The following is a 19,650-nucleotide window of genomic DNA, read 5'->3' on the forward strand; positions in this document are numbered from 1 at the left end:
ACATATTTCTTTTTAATTCTCGACTGCTGCTTCCATGATGGTGGAAACACACAAGACAAAATCCTTGGCAACTTCAATCTTTACTCCATTGATCGTGATGTTACCTATTGTTCCAGTTGGGAAGATTTGGGTCTTCTTGCATTGAGCTGTAATCCATCCTGAAGGCTACTGTCCTTGACCTTCAACAGCAAGTGCTGCCAGTCCTCCTCGCTTTCAGAAAGCAAGGCTGTGTCATCTGCATATCAGCCTTCCTCCAATCCTGATGCCACACTCTTCTTCATACACTTGTATAAGGTATGCAGATACCATGCTGCTTCAATGGAAACAGCTGACTGATGGTATATTCCTAATGTTTCCCTACACTTATTTTTGGTTTTGTGACAAACATCTCCAGGATGAAAACATTCTTCCCTGGTGTACCTTTATTTTTAAAATTGTGGGGGGGAAACTACACTCCTCTCACTATTAACTTAAGTAGATGGTAATTAAGTAAGGTGCCACATTTTTCTTCAATATAATTTAGTGAACAGCAAAGTGAAAGAACTTTGATAAGTACTAAATCAGACACACAATACTGAAGATGTAATCTTTTCTCTCAAGAAATTTGGCATCTCAAGAAATTAGGAGACAAGATATACCAAGGTGCTACAAAAAGTTCATGGAAAATGGACTTCAAAGGTAATGTAAATTTTCCACAAGCTTTTTGAAGTGCCCTTGAATATAAATAACACAAAATATGCTATCTTTTAATTTAGACAGGATTCCCCCATTTTTAACAATACTCAATTTAAGTAAATGCAAAGGACTCTTCGGTCGTTTGGACACCCATTGAGTATTTCAGAAGTAAATCCAAGAGCACCAGACAAAAGAACATTAATAAACTTTCACCATGAGACAAGGCTCCTCCCTTTTATATCTATGTCAAGTTGAGTAGTAGTATTTAGTGATGAGTTGTTTGGTGGTAGAATTCTCTCCTAGTGATTACTCGTAGTGGTTACTCATTGGGCTACTAACTGCAAGGTCAGCAGTTTGAAACCACCAGCTGCTCTGTGGGAGAAATATGGGGCTTTCTACTTTCATAAGGAGTTTCAGTCTTGGAAACTCAAAGGGACAGTTCGACCCTGTCCTATAGGGTCGCTATGAATTGGCATCAACTCAACAGGAGTGCATTTTTGGTTGGGATGTGGTATTGCCTGTGGGTTCAACTTCCACCCAGTCCACTTCATGGATGGCCACCATCCACCCGTCAGTGCCCTGGTGCTAGGGTATAGACCAGGCTTCAGTACAGCATCTAGACTGAGAAGGACTAGAAAGCACCCTACTACTGAAAATCAGCCAATGAGCACTGTACCCAGCACAATGTCTAGGTCCCCGTCTAATCATGGGAATGGTACAGAACTGAGCACCACGAGTTCAGAGCCAACTTAAAGCAGCAAAGGAAAACAAAATCCTTCATGGGATACATACACACTATACACAGGGCAGGGAGATCTGCGTGCCTTATGCAAGTGTCCCTTGTAACCAAACCAGCACCAAATGCTAGGACATAGTTTCAAATAGCCTGACTGGCTTTTCTCAGTTGTGATTTTGATCAGCTTTCAGTTTAACTGCTTGGTTGGGTTAACCTCTTGCTTATCTACTTAATTCTAGTGTAGTGATAGAAGTGGAGTTGTCCCACCACAACATTTCCAAAATAAAGTTTCCATAGGTTAAAAAAAAATAACAGTGTTTTTCTCCCTGGAGATGCTTGGGGGAAAAAAATCACAAAACCAAAAAGAAGCCTGGAAGAAAGTCAGGAAGAGTCCATAGGTCAACTATTTCGATTACAGAATCACCCCTTCCCACCCACCAAAGGCATCTGGCTTAGAAAGAACGCGAACACAAACTGTGACACCTCAAGAGTTTCGAGAAAAGCCACTCGGAGCAATCCATGTGACATCTCCCAAATGCGCTCATTGTTTCTGCTCTGAAGACCATCATGTGCTCAGATTTCAGGAGCGAAACTTTCCTGTAAACGCTAGCTAGCCATATGTAAAACTGAGCTTCCCATCGCGCTATGACGACTTTATACAATGCACTGGCTGCCTCGTCCTCCATTAGAAGCTCAAAACCATTCCTAGATTTAAAATCTGTCAAGATCATGGAAATGGGTAATTTCACATCCAGTGAATGTGAACAGAAACCAAAATTCATAGGGAACTACCTCCCCCAAGTAATCTTTTTAAGGAGATTTTATAATTTGAAGTAAAAATGAGAGGAGGTAACCTTTAGGTAACCCTAAAGGCACTTCCCAGTCTCTCAATTTGATCCTGATAACTTTAATTTCTTCCTAATATCCCTTCTCTGCTTTTCTTTATGGTCATTGCATTCGTAGTCTATCCAGGGTAAATGTTAAGGATTTTGCCTACATTATGGCCCCCATCACATGATCCAGTCCATGTCCCAGCAATATTTTACTGAGATTAAAAAACAACAACAACCCACTGGTCAGCGCAATTGGATGTGAAAGATAGAAGAGCTTTAACAACCTTTGTTATCCAAGGGTTAATGCTCCCATCTCCTTGATCACCTGCTTTCAGATAATCCAACGGGGATAGCTGTTATTGGTGGCCCAATTGACCGTGTGTCCATCTCTGTCTCCATATTATGAGCAGGTGGTGCTACTTAGCCTGGGGAAACCCTGCTGCATTTCCTTTTTTTTTTTTTTTAAGAATAATTTCCATTTTATTTCCTTTCAGGTTTGTTTTCCTTCAGCTTCTAATCTTTACATAGACTTTGGAGGAGGTCGTGGGGCAGCACCTGCGGGTCTAAATCAAGGTGGGGGTGGGGGGTGTCTGGGCCTTCCGGGCGTCACATGACCGGTTCCTAACCACCTTGCTGTGAATGGCTCCACGCGCACTGTCCTGCAGCTTCGCGTACAGCTTGGGAAGCACGTATGCGTCGAAGACACTCGCTTCGGAAATGTCTCGGACGGCCGCGGCCTCCACTATGTTTCTTATGGCGAACTTCTTAATGGCCTTGGCTTTGGGCACGCAGTGGACACAGTTCGTGCAGCGAATGGGCTGCATGTGGCCGTGGCCTTTCTTAGCACGACCGTTGTTACACCTTTTCTTTGTCATCTTGGAAGCAAGGACGCGAGAGAAAGCGCGTTTTCTTCTTGACACAGGAGATGCAGTTGTATGTTCCTTCCGTATTCAAGAAAGCAAACTTTTTCCAAATGCTTCCCAGTGTTTCATTGGCCAGAACTCTTTTTCAAAGACTCTCGGAACACATTCACTTGTACAACCTGCACAGAAGGCCGTAGGGAGAGGGAAATAAGCCCACCAGCAATGTCCGCCATGAACTCGAATAAATGTACTGGGCCATAGATTACAGCATGGTCATTACAAAACCCACTGCCACGGAGTCAATCCAACCGTGAGATCAATGTCCATAACTGGGTCAATTTAGGCCCTGTATCAAAGATCATACTGACCTTTCTTCCTTTTCCATCTGGCGTTTTGCTTTGATTCAGATGAAAGATTACATTTGGTTTTTAAACTGGACTCCCCAGTGAGACCAGTTCTCATGATTCTCCACATGTTCAAATTGTATCCCGTGTTTCTCAGATGTGGATGTGTCTATTCTATTTCTTCCATTTTGGTTGTTGAATTCAGCTTCCATATTGCCTCCGCCCATTCTCTACACCACTGTCAGAGCATATTTAAATCAGTCCCTTCCCTTCACTGTTTCCCAATGCACCTGGAATAAAATCCAAGTCCTTCTCCTGGTCTGGGAGTGCTGTCTCCCCTCAGTCACAAAAGTCTAATCTTACTAGGATGCTTTCCAAGACTACATTTTTAGGAGGTTAGAAAGCCTTCTTTCTCCAAGGTGAGTTTGAACTTTGCAGCTAGGAGCTCATCATACCAAGCATATCGTTGACACTCAGAAACCTCAATGATAATATCTATAAAAGTAATATGACAATAAAATAATAATTTGCTTATTTTTCTGTTTTTTCTACTCTACAGTAAATTCTAAAAGTCGTTGTGGTTGTTAGATGTTGTTCAGTCAGTTCTGACTCTTAGTGGCCGTGTGTGCAACAGCAAATGAACCGCCGTCTAGTCCTGAGCGTCTTCCCAAATGTTCTCATGTTTGAGTCCCCTGTTAGCCGTTTCATCAAGGGCCTCTTCTTTGTGCTTGACCAAGCATGATGTCCTTCTCCGGGGACTGGTCTCCCCTGACAACATGTCCAAAGTGCGTGAGACAGAGTGTCCCCATCCTTGCCTCTCAGGAGCATTCTGACTGGACAGATCTATTTGTTCTTTTAACAACTCTAAAGGTACAGGTACTTTATCTGCCCTATTGGTCTGTCCCAAGACCTAATCCAGCACCTGGCACATAGTAAATGTTAAAAAAATGGACTCATAGATATTAGCTGAATAAATAAATAAATATGACTAAATGAATGATTGGCAATCCCCACCTTCTGGGAGTTCAGTAATAGCACTGACTCTGCACTGAATTCCGTCAACTTATTTCCAGCTTTTACTCACCTCCTGTCTAAGGTTGTCTGATGTGGCAAAGAAAAATATAGGACCACGAGTTACATTTAAATTTCTAAACTTTATCTGACAGTGCTACTCCCTCACTGGCACCTTCCCTCTTGAGAAGAAACACTTTCTGTCTCTGTTTCCGTGCTGTGCTCCCTCCCTTCTGCCTTTAACATGTATGTGGCTGCATCTGGACATAGATCTCAGTGCCGGGAGACCCAGCGTCCCTAAAGCTAGAGATGTCAGTTCTTTGAGGGTAACTACCTTCTTGATTCTTAATGAGTTGCCTTTATGCTGCTCGGCCATTCCAAACAGACTAAATTATTCTCCTTTAATATCACAGGCTCCTTCAGCCTCAGAAGCTTTCTCAGGAGAGTGAAACTTCCCATTTGTCTAGATTCAGAACATATTTAGTTAGGGCCACAAATAATCTTCTCTCAGACAACTTCCCATCTTAATTTGTCGCAGACATGCTCCCAAATCCTGGCTTTGGAAAAAGTCCTAAGCAAAGTTACCCAAACATGGCCTTCACCTTGAGGGGGTCGTTTTTTCAGTTGGCCAGTCAGGTAGTTTGACAAAGCCTCCTCTGAAATGGAGCTGAGACTCCCAACACTGCCAACCCCACACCACTCTGGTATTGCCCATCTCCCAACATAGTTGTCAGGCCCCTGGTGGTAGAGTGGTTATACTTCTAACATCAAGGTCAATAGTTCGAAACCATAAACCACTCCTCAGGAAGAAGATGACACTTTCTACTGTGAAGGGTTTCAGTCCTGGAAACCCATAAGGCCATTTTACTCTGGCCTAGAGCGTTGGTATGCATCAGAATTGTGGAAAGAAAAGAGTAAAATAATCAGTGCATAAAATCCATTGTCATTTGGGTAGTTGCTAAATGCTAACCTTAAAAATAAGTTAAAGGTTTCATGAGAGTGTAAGATAAGAAAATAATCTATAATTTATCAAGGGTTCACAAAGAGGGGAGAGTGAGGGGTGGAAGAACAAAAGAGGAGCTGATATTAAGGCTCAAGTAGAAAGAAAATGTTTTGAAAAGGATGATGGCAACATATGTACAAATATGCTTGATAAAATTGATATATGGATTGTTTTAAGAGCTGTCAGCGACCCCAATAAAAGATTTATTTTAAAAAATGCTTTGAGAGTGAGTTGTGGATACTTGTGGGTCAAAACGTGGCAAATTACTTGGTATTTTAGCACTCTTAGTTCTTGATGACCTTAAGGTAGCTTGGAAACAGTAGTAACCATTTGAACTTCCAGAAGGTAAATCACTTATGTGAAATCAAATAGGCTGGATAACCTATGCTGTTCACTCTCAATTGTCTTATAAATAAATACAAGTATATTTATTATGCTGCAGGCATAAAAGTAGAGTCACGGGAGTTACTTAATCTCCATCCAAAAAAATGCCCCAACTAAACATTTGACGCTCTTTCTGTAGTGAAGAAAGCATGAGCAGTAGAGTCTACTAGAAGAAAACATTCATTCCAGACCAATCATAGACCATGCGACCTTGGCTAAATTGTTTCACAACTGAGACACCGTTCCTCTTCTATAGAATGAAGATCGACCAGTGATCTTTTATTGCATGTTTCATAAAGTAGGCAGGATACAGAGCATTTAGTGAATGCCCAATGATTGGTGCGTAGTAGCAAGCTTTGTAGGCACTCTTTCCTGTTTTGTTGTGTGTCCTTGTGTGATCTATGTTGCTGTGGTCATTACGTGCCATCAAGTAATTTCTAACTAATAATGACCATGTGTGACAGAATAGAACTGCCCTAAAGGTTGTAATTTTTTTTAATCTATGACTGATTTTTTTAATCGTCTTATTAGGGGCTCATACAACTCTTATCACAATCCATCCATACATCAAATGTGTAAGGCACATTTGTACATTCATTGCCCTCATCATTCTCAAAATATTTGCTCTCCATTTAAGCCCTTGGCATCAACTCCTGGACTCCCTCCCCGCTCCCCCCTCACTCATGAACCCTTGATAATTTATAAATTATTATTTTGTCATATCTTGCCCTGTCCGACGTCTCCCTTCACCCACTTTTCTATTGTCCATCCCCCAGGGAGGAGGTCACATGTAGCTCCTTGTAATCGGTTTCCCCTCCCTCTACCCTCCCAGTATCACTACTCACACCGGAAGGGTCCTGAAGAGACCAATGGTCTTGAAGGGATCATCCGCCCTGGATTCCCTGTGTTTCCAGTTCCTATCTGTACCGGTGTACACCCTCTAGCCAGACTTGCAAGGTAGAATTGGGATCATTTAGTGGGTGGGGGTGGCAGGGAGCATTTATCAGTACAGAAGCAACAGTTCTCCTACAGAGCCACTAGGTGGGTTTAGAAGACAACCATCCTTTGGGGGTTAGTAGCATCTGTGTCACCAGAGAGCAGAGGTGGCAGTACATAGAAGTGAATTATCCTTACTTCTCCACAGAGGACTACTCATTTTTGAAGCTCTTGATCACCAGTGAGAGCCCATTTGGAACAGGAGCCATATGTCGATACACAGGTGCCATCTTCCTCTTTTGTGATGAGCAGGGTGTCCAGACGACCCAAATCACTGCTCACTTTTCTCTTGCGAAGCCCCGGGAAATGTTCAGATATGAGCTAGAAGACCAAAACTTCAATACCTGCCAAGATTATGTCCAGCCTGGGAGGGTTTCTTTAATTATTATTATTCATTCACAGCTTGTGATTGGAAAAGGACACAGGACAGCTGCTAACTGTTTGCCTTTCATCTCTTCATCTCCGTTTCTGGCATGGTCTTCTAACAGCTCTCCTGCCACACTCAGTCTGCAGCACAGTGGGAGCCCACAGAGGAGGATGAAAGGGTCTCCCCGCGGCATCCCACCCCTGCGCAGACTCACCAGCTGGGAAAGACCATTGAAAGCGTAGGATATCCTTTCTACCCCTTTGGGGATGGTAGAACCCAGCTGACACCATGCTTCAAATGCGAGAGAGGAGCTGAAGCTTTGTCCTTAGCTGTGGAATGCTGGGACTAGAAGTACCCCCAGGTCCCTGCCAACCCAGATTCCATGATTCAGCGAGCAAAGGAACTGAAGCAGAAGAGGGGAGGACAGGTCAGACAGCTTCCCAAATTCTCCTCCACAGAAGGGGACTCTGTTTTTCAGATGCGGCGGACTCAAGGATAAAGCATGTCGAAAGGCTAGCTTCAAACATGACTTTGACGTAGCTCTAAAGGAAAATTTAAATGGCGTAGGCATAGCCATATTTTGTACTGAACCTTTTTGTCAATTACATGAACCCCACTGGGGGGGTAATACAATTTCTTGCTTAAGAACTGTGGGCCGGGGTTCAGTCATTTGTAAAACGAAAGAGTAACAATAGTACCTACCTCATCGTGTTGTGGTGAAGATGAGCCAAGTTCTTATGTGTACAGCAATGAGAACGGCGCCTGGCACAGAATAAAACCTCTGTGAGCGTTCAATTTAGTTCACACTCACACCAGCTGCTAAGAATCTAAAGAGGACTGCTGGAGTCGCATAAGCTGTATGTATGTACCTAGAGGAAAGTAATAACATGCAAATAAACTCAGCTCACCTCAACTCTTCTTTTTATTTGAAGGAACTCTGGATCTTTAAAGGAAAAATACCCTTAAAAATGAAAAATAAGCTCTCTATTACAGCTGTTAAATTTCTGACCAAAGTCAGTACAAATTACTATCTAAATGACTTTCCAGTCTTTATAAGTATGCACTATTCTAAATGCCCCCAAGGATTCATAATTATGACTTATGGCATAACTAAACACATTAATATTCTGATAAATCAACATGTGATTACTTAAATTTTCTCTCTCGGTGTCTTGAGAGCAGATGTTTCTCAAGAGGAAGTAGACATGAAAAGTCAAGGGGAAAATAGGTGATGTATAAAAGTCATTGTCATTTGGTTAGCTGTTATCTGCTAATCTTAAACAATAAGCCAAAGCTTTGGTTTATTTTAATTTATTAAACTATGTCGATGCTGTCTGTTATCGCTACATCATGTTACAGTTATTTGAAACCATAACCCTTGGGGTCTGCAGAATCCAGAGAACTTTCTTCACACACTATCAATGTGATAATTTAGTTAAATTATGAACAAGGGTTGCATTATACTAAGCATAATGCATTCAAATGAAGGATTGGGGGAGAGAGGTAGAAAATGTATGGGTAGTTGATGGATTAGGAATGAGATCCAATCCTAAGTGTGTCTTGAAATCAAATTTGTAGCTAAGTCAGAGCAGATGCATGAGGTTCTTTTAATTAGCCTTACTTTAGTGCAAGGAAAGGCTGGAAGCCTTTTTCAATTATTTAAAAGCTTCACAAACAACAAATGAGGGTTCTAGTGATGAAAAATTTGTTTGAGTAGGGGTTGGTTTCTTTGTTTTAAAATGAGGGCAACTTTGCATAACATTAAAGGGCAAATAAGAATTGTCTTTAAGTTGGACTTGGGTGACCCAGAGACTATCTACACAACAAAAGTTTGTCTGACTGCCATTTCATTAGCATAAGAGAGAAATACGGTGGGAAGAAGCACATCATCCATTCTCTGATCATTTAGGGAAGTAAGATAAACTAAATAAAACTTTGTTCTAACACTGATAAAATTATAAATCTGGTATTTAGCACAATATTTATTATCATAACCATGCAGAAAAGATGGGCGCTGGATTTAGTTATAAATTTATATCAAAATAACTTGAAGCTTATACAGAAGTCGAAGGGTAGCATTGTAATCCCAAGAAAATCATGTGTATGTTCATACCACCATGTTATGTTTGCTGTATAAAAAAAGTATTATATTAAGAATTCTTTTTAAATACGTGTTTTTCCTTGTGTGGGCTTATAAAATTGTGGTGTCACTCTATTATACAAGTATTCTATTTTCAATATTTAAGGGCACACAAATTGTGGGAAAGAATCTAATTTGGTTAATTATAGGACAAAAGCAATTTTCCCCAATCAACCATCTCTTCTTGAGTTTCTTTTCAGTCTAGGATTAAAATGAAGAGTCAGAATAAATACTATCCATCTCAAACTTATATTTAGAAGAAACCAGTTCTCTAAAATCCTTAAGCCTGTTTGCTTGACTTTTAATGTAATATGCAATATGTAGAAAAAGCTTCTAAATGATGATGAATCAGCACCAAAGTTATGAAACTAGGAGAACTCTTCAAGTTGGAATTGTGAAAGACACAATAAGTACAGATAATTTTTAGAAATGTTCCCAATAAAAAGCTTTTATATTTAACTTAGATCATAAAATATAAAACACTGCTTGTTACTATATTTTATCATCTTACTAGTTTATCACAGCTGAAAGAAATCCAATACAGCTCTGAGCAATTAGTTCATAAAACAATACTAGAGGACTCTTTTTTTTTTAAGATATAAAAAAACCCCTAGGATTAGAAATGTCTTCCTTTTTTTTTTTAAGTACTTGTATTGAGGACTGTTACATCTCATATCACAATCCATACATCCCTCCAATGTGTCAAGTACATTTAGAAACTTCTTATTAGGATAAGAACAGCTTCTCTAAAATCACTGCCTCGGGTCTTCCATCCTTCTCGTACGTCACTAACTAAACTTGGCCTCTAATCATTAGCCCTTACATGTCTCCTGCAATAGGCCTGGTTAGAAGTTTAGAAAATAATCAACAGTTTATCTTAAACTTGTCCTTACATAGCATAGATTCCTAGTCACTAAATGAAATAAGCTTCTAATTAGTTCTGATGGCTAAAAATTTGGAAGGAGTTTTGCTAAAGATCTTAAATATAATATGTATACATTTTGATGAATAGAATGACCAGCAAGTATTCCTTATTTTCTGATTTGATTCTGGTACTTCTTCATGTTGGCTCATTGGTGTCATTGGACTATAGTTTCATTGTCTATACTATGGTACTGTCTGATAGGAAAATTTACAATAATGGAAATGAAGTTAGATGGTCAAATAGCCAACAACCACAAGGAAACAGTGAAAGCTTGAAATGTGGCTACGGTTACGTAGGAAGTGAATTTTTAAGTTTGTGTAAAGTTATTTACTTAAACAGGCATGTGTTGCTAGTAAGTTCTATGTTTAGACAACTTCAACTCTAGAACATTCTTAAACCCTCTCTCTCGGCAGAATAGGTCCTTGTTTGTCCAAGACATTGTTGTTGTTGTTAGATGCCATCTAGTGTGATCCGACCCATCGTGACCCTATGCTCAACAGAACACAACACTGGATAGTCCTATGCCATGCTCACAATTGTTCCCATGCTTCAGCCCATTATTACTGCCTCTGTGTCTGCCCATCTTGTCTAGGGCCTTCCCCTTTTTCACTGCCCCATGACTTTACCAAACATGATATCCTTCTCCAGAGACTTGTCTCTCCTTACAACACATCCAAAGTATGTAAGACACGTCTCACCATCCGTGCCTCTGAAGAGCCCTCTGGACTCACTTCCTCCAAGACAGATCAGTTTACCATTTCCCAGTCCATGGTACTTTCAATGTTCTCCAGGACCAAATTCAAGTGCATCAGTTCTTCCTCCATCTTCCTTAGTCCATGTCCAGCTTTCATGTGCATACGGAGCAACAGAAATCACCACAGTTTGGGTCAGGTACACCTTAGTCCTCAAAGTATCATCCTTGCTTTTCAATACTTTAAGGAAGTCTTTTGCACCAGATTTACTTAATGCAATATGACTTGTGATCTCTTGACTGCTGCTTCCATGAACATTGACTGTGAATCCAAGCAAGACTAATCCTTGGCAAGTTCAACCGTTTCTCCATTTACCATGATGATAGCTATTGGTCTAGTTGTGAGGATTTGGGTCTTCTTTACATCGAGTCTTAATCCATACTGAAGGTCTTAATCCATACTGAAGGTCTTAATCCATACTGAAGGCTGCTGTCTTTGATCTTCATCAGTAAGTGCGTCAGGTCTTCCTCAATTTCAGCAAGCAAGGTTGTGTCATCTGCATATCTCGGGTTGTAATAAGCCTTCCTCCAATCCTGATGCCACATTCTTCTTCATAGAATTCAATTTCTCTGATGGTTTGCTCAGCATAGAGATTGACGAAGCATAATAGATAGAACCCTGACGCACACCTTTCCTGATTTTAAAACGGGTAGTATTCCTTTGTTGTCTTCACATAAGTGCCTCAATCCACAAGAGGTTCCACAGGAGCACAATGAAGTGTTCTGCAATTCCCGTTCTCCTCAAGGTTATCCATAGTTTGTTATGATTCACACAGTCTAATGCCTTTGCATAGCCATTAGAACACAAATAAACATTTTCCTAGTATTTTCTTCTTTGAGCCAAGCTCTATCTGATATCAGTAATGTTATCCCTTGTTCCATATACTCTTCTGAATCTGGCCTAAATCTCTGGCATCTCCCTGTCTTATTACTGAATGATATCAATGATATCATTCAATAGTTTGAGCATTCCATTGGGTCACCTTTCTTTGGAATAGGCACAAGAATGGTTCTCTTCCAGTCATTTGGTCAAGTAGCTGTCTTCCAAATTTCCTGGCATAGACTAGTAAGTACTTCCAGTGTTTCTTCAGCGTGTTGAAATATATCAAATATATTGATCAATGAAATCTATTGACCAAAAATATATGAAACATATCAAATGGTATCCCATTTGATTGAGTTATCAAATGGCTCAACCCTTGGAGCCTTGTGTTGGCTAATGCTTTCAATGCAGCGTGGACTTCTTCCTTCAGCATCATTCTTGCTCATATCCTACCTCCTGAAATGGTGATATGTTGACTGACTGGTTCTTTTTGGTACATGTATATGATAAGTAACCAAAAATAGGCTAAATATAAAAGAAAGGAATTCATGATTTTGATGGCCTATAGAAAGAGAAAGATGCTTATTAGTCATTGTTAGCTGCCATTGTGTCAACTAACCCAGTACAAAGTTCCCAGGCACAATGGAAACAAATGCTGCCTTGTCCTGTATTATGGCCATGATTACCTATATACTCAAGTATAAGCCGACCCGAGTATCAGCCGAGGCACTTAATTTACCACAAAAACTGCATTAAAAATGTGCTGAAAAACTCAGCATATACACGAGTATATATATAGTATATTAGATTCATTGGTTGGTTGCAGGAAGTAGATCACCAGGATTTTCATCGCAGTCTGTCTTCTCGTGGAAAGTCCACTGAAACTTGTTAGGCATCCTATTGGAAACTTTGAACTGACAGATAAGTGGTCACTAAGCATAAGGTGAATTGACCAGAAAGTAAAGCAGGCCTTCTGCATGGGAAGTGAAAATTCTAGAACTAAACCACTACTTCCCCAAGAAATCTACCACTTACAGTCATTACTGCTATTTCTTATTAGTGCAGCTTCCTAAATATGCTACAGAGATGAGTGAGATCATAGAATTTAAAAAGAAAGATATAGGAAAGGCACACAAAATTAAAGGGACATAAAACTTCATACTCAACAGGACAATTTGATAGTTTGGCTTCCACATGATATCCTTGTAATGATTTCTCATTTGAGTCAGAAGTTGTGAGGTTCTACTTCCCTTGACAAAAATTTAGCATTTTGGTAATCCATATACCTCTGTTTCAGTGTTCCTATATTGTTGTCGTTGTTAAGTGCTATAAAGTCGGTTGAGACTCGCAGTGGCCATGTGTACGACAGAAGAAACCCTGCGGGGTTCTGTGCCATCCCCACAATTGTCCTTCTGTTTGTGCCCTTTGTTACGGCCACTGTGTCCATCCATCTCCTTGAGGGCCTCCCTCTTTTTCACTACCCCTCACTTTAATAAGCATGATGTCCTTCTCCAGGGACTGGTGTCTCCTAATAATAAGCCCAAAGCTTGTAAGATGAAGTCTCATCAACCTGGCCTCTAAGGAGAATTCTGTCTGTACTTCTTCCAAGACATGCTTGCTTGTTCTGTTGGCAGTCCATGATACTGGCTCCCAACACTACAGTTCCATGGAAGAAGCACCAACATCAGTGAACAGCAGGTTGTAAATCATATCGTCTGAAACCAAAAGAGGGAATGGTATCAGAGCCTAAATTGTGAGATTCTGGTTTGCAGAAGGCTATTGATGATAGTAGGTGTCCAAGATACATTTGTGAGATCTACACAAGAAATAAACCTCTAGTGATTCCCCTCTGTCCATAATAGAGAGATGGGAAGAAACTGGTTACAAAGAGCGAGCATTAGAGAGATGGCTATAGGAGATCAATATAATAAACCTGACTTGAATGGTTAAAACTTTATCAGTTGATCCCCACTCTGATGCACGTTGGGTCTGATCTGACTTTCAATATTCTCTGTGTTGTTTTTGTTTTTAATATTGGGGTTTATCTCATATATATTTTGTTGCTTGGGGTGACCCTCTTGAGTTTTTGTTAAATATTTTTCTGTTTTTCAGTATATGAAACCCAGGATTGATTAACCTAGAGAGACAACAAATAGAATAATGGTTGTTGGGGGAGTGGGCAGCTGGGGGGTGGTGGTAAAGGGGATAGCTATCAAGGAGTTTAAGAAGGAAGAGAAGGTTTGGAAACTGGCTGTGGTAGCAATGGTACAAGATTGCTTGATGTGATTGAACAACAATGATATGATATCTGTATTAGCTCCCAAAAAAACGGTTTTGAGGACAAAAAGACTTCCCTAAGAATGTTATACTAACATCTTCAATCTCTCTCACTACTCATTGTAAGTCAATAAATCATTTAAGATAAAGATTAATAGCTTTAAAAATAAATAATAGTAACCAAAAAATGCTTACATGTAGGTAAAAGGGATAAAACAGAAAAGCAATTAAAACACAAAGCAAAAAAAAAAACAAAAACCACAAAGCAAAAATATCTTAATGACGTGAAAGAGGAATAATAACCTAAAGAGATAATAGATTCTAGAGGAAGAGTTGTGAGCAAGAAGCCTGGAAAGACTTCAGAAGTAATCATTGAGTTGGGCTGGGAGGAAGAATGGGAAAATGGAGAGTAGATTAGGAACATAAGAATTCATATAGTATGACTGTAAGTCAATAATGGGGGAAGAGTTATATGTAATTATGTTTTGGAGAATCTTGAATCCATTACTCCCTCTTGCAAATATTTGTTGCATGCCCTCCCTTTTGTGCAAGGGATTGAAGATACCTTACCCTTGAGAAACTCATAGGCAAGTGAGGAAAAGTGACCTCAATCAGTGTGATAGTTGCTCTGTTGGAGATAGACATATGCAAGACACAGTGGAAACATCGAAGTGCCTAACTCTGCAAGGGAGAGTTTAAGTTAGAGTTCTTACAACTGATGGCGATTAGGAGTTACCAAGCAGACAAAGACACACTGGCTAAGCCACGAAAGAGCCCAGGCAAATAATACCATAAAATAGTGTGTCTTATCTTTAGTTGTTGGGTTATAAGAGTTATGCATATATTCTGGATATATAGTTATAAAATATAATCTCTGATTCTGTAGGTTGTCTCTTCTCTTTAATAAAATGTGTGCTCTACCATAAAAAACAAATTTAATATAAAAAAAAGTTTTATTGTGAATTGAGTCAAGGTCTCCAGAGGTGAGTTTTCCGTTCACATCTTGTCCCCTCACTGATTGACGTCCTCACAGTGTGACGTTGCTTTTCATTCTTCCACCAGGCATTCCCTGCTGCCAGTCTTGCTTCTTAGCCCAATAAAGGCTTTTGATGTACAAAAGTGTTCATATTGATGAAGCACAATTGATCTGTCTTATCTATTGTTGCTTATGCTTTTTGTATCATATCTAGGATCCATTGTCAAAAATAATAAAAACTTCACTGCCATTGAGTTGATGCTGACTCACAGTGACCCTAAAAGACAAGGTAGAACTGTCCCTGTGCATTTCTGAGACTATAGCTCTTTACAGCAGTAGAAAGCCTTTTACCCCATGTTATTTTCTAAGAATTTTGTGTTTTTCACTTTTGTATTTAGGTCATCTCTCTATTTTGAGTTACTTTTTCACATGTGCTGTGAGGTACGAATTCATATTCATCTTCAGTTAATCGTTTGCTCCAGTACCATTTATTGAAGAGACTGTTCTTTCCCCCATTGAATGGATTGTCACCTTTTCTATGAATCAATGGTAATAAACGTATAGATTTTATTACTGCAGTTTCAAGTCTATTCTATTGATCTGTGTCCTATTATCAGACCAGTATGCAGCTGGTTTGATTACTGTGGCTTTAAAGTAAGTTTTGAGATCAGAAAGTATGAGTCCTCCTACTCTGTTCTCCTTTTTCAATGTTTTATTTGGTTATTCAGCATCCCTTGCTGTTCCACATGAATTTGTGAATTGACTTTTCCATTTTTTAAAAAGTTTAATTAAATAAAAGTGTAATTGGATTTTACTTCACATATCATAATATTTAACCATTCACTTGTATTAAGAAGAGTTGTTCAAACATCACCATAATCAATTTCAGAGCATTTTCTTCACTTACCCATGGTTATTAGCTCCTCATTTCCCCCCATCCTCCCCTGCCACACCCATAGGTAATTGTTAATTATACACACACACACACACCTATCCTGGATTTCATATACAGAAAATTACACAAAACACAAACAGGCATCTGACCCAAAAAATCCAATAACAATGACTAAAGAAAACATAGAAAACTTCAATCAAAAGGAAAGCAGAAAATATTAAAACTGAAACAACTTTAAAAGTGTCATAATGGAGATCAAATGATAAAGGCGTTACATTTTAATCTACATGCATTTTCTATAATGGACTTTAGAATTCCCTTTGATAACAAGGCTATTCTCATCCCTGGACTTTGGTCCGAGGGAATTCTTTGCAGGCGTAATGCACATGGGGACCCTGCAAATCGATTTGGGTTTCCGCTGTCATACTTAGCCTTTTGTCACCCAGGTGTTCATAATTTAAGCTAGATATCATTCTCTCCTTTGGATTGGGATTTTATTATTTGCATCCTTGGATCACATAGGCTGGTGTGTTTCTTCCATGTGGACTTGGTTGATGTCTCACTCTGATGGCTGCTTGTTTTAAGACAGCCTTTAAGAACCGGACATTATTCTTTCTGTTAAGGAAGTGCCATCTGGTTTCCTCACTACATTTTGCTGTAGCACGCATAGCTTCAACGATCTTTTCATGAGGATCAGGATTGAGTAGGGCCATATCATAAGAACTAATTATTCTTAGATTGGAGCTAGAATTAAATGCAAGCCTAAAATCTATTTATATATCTATGGTTTATATGTGTCTGGTTCACTTTACAGACAGCATTATGATTTTATGATAGAGAATACTATAAATTATCCCCCTGGGCCATAAGGTAATTCTATTCATAGTGTCACTAATTTAGCCAATGATATAAAATTTAAAACATTGTTGAGAAAAGTAAGTGTACAAGGATAGGCTGGCTTCCGACAGTGATACAGGAATTGTTGAGTTGTACAAATTAACTCTTAAGTGACTGGATGCTATGTATATGAACAAGGTGGGTTAGTGATAGGGGAAAACGTTCAATAGCACTCGTGCACAAGGGCAGAACGAGGCCTACCAGACTAATATATGTCATAAGAAAACAAAGAAGGCATTCAATACTAAATATGTGATAGTCCCAGGCCACCATTCGTTAGACACTCTCCAAGCAAGGAATTCAAACCAAAGTCCAATATCAACTTGTGATAGCAGTCAGCTGCTGCTTCTCACCTGAGAGTGTTTCAAAGGAGTATGGCGGCCCCTAAAACTCCTACAGGTGAGTTTGAGGTAAAGCCCAGGTTTCTTAGTGGGCTTCCACATTCAATCCTTTGTAAGCCTCTGAGCTGTGCTGTGTACCTTGAAGGGACAGGCTTTAGTCCCAGGGTCTGTAGCACGTGGCTTACGTCACCAAGGGCTGGATAGAAACGAAATCAAAAGTGTCTAATTAGGAACATAGTACCTGACATATTCTCCCCTCAGGTTCTGTATAATTACTTTTAAGTGTGTTTTACCAGTAGGAGGTTGCTCCACCTTTTTGACCCATCAACAGAAGTGTAATCATCTTCTCTGAGATATTTATGCCCCAGTCACCCCATCTTGACTTGAATTGCCAATAAGATGTGCTTATCACTCTTAAAGAATATCTATTGATTGACTTTTTGATTGACTTTTCCATTTGTGAGGAGGGAGGAGGAAGTTAGTTGGGATTTCTAGAGGGAGTGTGTTGAATCCATATTTCACTTTGGGTATTAGTACCATCTTCATAACATGAAATCTTCTAATCCCTAAATGCTTGATATGTGTCCATTTATTTTGGTTCTTCTTTAATATCTTTCAGCCGTGTTTTCTAGTTTTCACTGTACAAGTGTTTGTTTGTTTAACTTCTAAGTGTCTTTGTGTGTGTTTTATTCTTTTAAATGTCATTGAAAATGGAATTGTATTAAATTCTTTCTCAGATTGTGTGAAGCACAATTATGAAAATAAAACTGATATCTGTGCGTTGATTCATCCCTTCCTACTTTGCTCAACTTTGTGACAGTTGTATTCTCAGGACATTTGAAAGCCTTGATGGATTTTTAATCAGCGGAATAATTATGGGGAGACTAACAGTTTAGTTAGGTGACTGTGGTGGCAGTGTCAAGGAGACACAGGAAAGGGGCAAAGTAGAAAAGGGATATTCGTTGTGTTGATGCTGCCGTATTATAGTGAACAGGCCATGAGACTTGATATGAAGTAGTGTCAGTGAGGTGGGGAGGGAGAGGCTTATTCAAGAGACACTTGGGAGACATAAATATTTTAACTTGGTGGCTGATTCCTTGAGAAAAAATGGGGATGAGAGAAGAGCCTAGAATTGTATTCCCAAATATCTGGCCTCATCACTTCCATAATTGATTCTAGTACCAGGATTGATTAGGACTGGAGTCCATGAGAAAGAATATTAATCAGGTGAGATGATGGGTTTAATTTTGAATGTACAAGGGTAAGTCAAAAGGCATTATTACTGGGGCTCCAGGTCAAACATGTGCAGGTGTATTCCACATAACACATGGTTAATCATGCCTCTGCTATCAGGGGCTGGCTGAAGACAAATTCTCTTGGTTAAACACTTATCTTAGACTGATTATGGTGCCTTCCAAAAGGAGGATACATTTTGTGCCAGGGATGAAAATAATTTTGATAATACAAGGCTAATATAAAAAAATTTAACAAAACTTATGTGGGCACCTTTCCAAATCATTGAACTTTACAACAAGCTTACAGGAATGCTGCAACACATAGCACCAGTTTCTGTATGTTTCAAGTGCTTTGAAGGAGGTTGAGAAGACTTCAAAATGAGTCAATAGAAGGAAAACGATCAACTTCAACAAATAGAGAAACTGTGACTGCCACGCAGAAACTGGAAGAAGACGATAGAATTAGCATGGACTAGTGATCGCTACTGAAGTTGGAATTCCACATGGTTTCATGTTTTCTATTTAAACAAACATCTTGTCTAAGCAAGCTTTCGATTCAATGGGTTCTAAAAGTGTCCTGTGAAGATCAGCCGACCTTTACATCAGCCCTTTAAGCAAGATCAAAGCTAAAGAAGATGCTATTCTGGAATGAATCATAATGAGAGACAAGTCTAGGATTTACCAATATGATCCAGACAACAAGTTTCAATCAGAACAGTGGCTTCTTAGGGGATATGCTAGGCCATTTAAATTCTTGGTGGAAAGATCAGATCATATGATTATGGTGACTGATATTTGAGATTCCCAAGCGAATAGTCCTGATAGATTTTCTCAAAAGACACTGGATGACTATGGGGACTTATCAGGAAGATCTTTTAGGAAAACTGAAAACTGCATTGGTGAGAAAAAGGCCAGGAATAGTATGCTGAGGAACTGTGTTTACTCTATCATGATAGTGCAGCTGCTCATTCACAAGACTAGCAAAGACTGTCCCATGGGAATTCCATGCAGAAACCTTACCGAATCTGCCAGAGAGTCCTGATCATGCCCCTTCCGATTTGGTTTTGTTCCCCAAACTCAACAAATAGTAACAAAGAGTATGATTTGAGTCCCTTCAAAAATACCAACACTGTCATTTTGGCTTGATTCGAATTGAAGAGCACAGAAATCTTCAGGGA

General features: G+C 39.5%; 2 protein-coding genes across 2 annotated transcripts in view; one reads left to right on the forward strand and one right to left on the reverse strand.

The window, feature by feature from the left end:
- The window catches only part of ANKS1B (ankyrin repeat and sterile alpha motif domain containing 1B), a 1,383,364-nt gene that overhangs the window by 947,976 nt on the left and 415,738 nt on the right, over positions 1 to 19,650 (forward strand). The gene's annotated exons all lie outside the window — the stretch shown is intronic.
- LOC105978403 (40S ribosomal protein S26-like) lies at positions 2,808 to 3,119 on the reverse strand. The gene has a single exon (XM_013004063.1). It carries the CDS (start codon positions 3,117 to 3,119, stop codon positions 2,808 to 2,810), a length of 312 nt encoding a protein of 103 aa, XP_012859517.1.

This window comes from Echinops telfairi, unplaced genomic scaffold (genome assembly GCF_000313985.2).
Source record: "Echinops telfairi isolate 266 unplaced genomic scaffold, ASM31398v2 ScPeMD7_2;HRSCAF=8, whole genome shotgun sequence".
Lineage (NCBI taxonomy): Eukaryota > Metazoa > Chordata > Mammalia > Afrosoricida > Tenrecidae > Echinops > Echinops telfairi.

Excerpts from the sequence above, each read along its gene's own strand:
- LOC105978403 (XM_013004063.1), bottom strand. The coding sequence starts at position 3,119 with ATGACAAAGAAAAGGTGTAACAACGGTCGTGCTAAGAAAGGCCACGGC.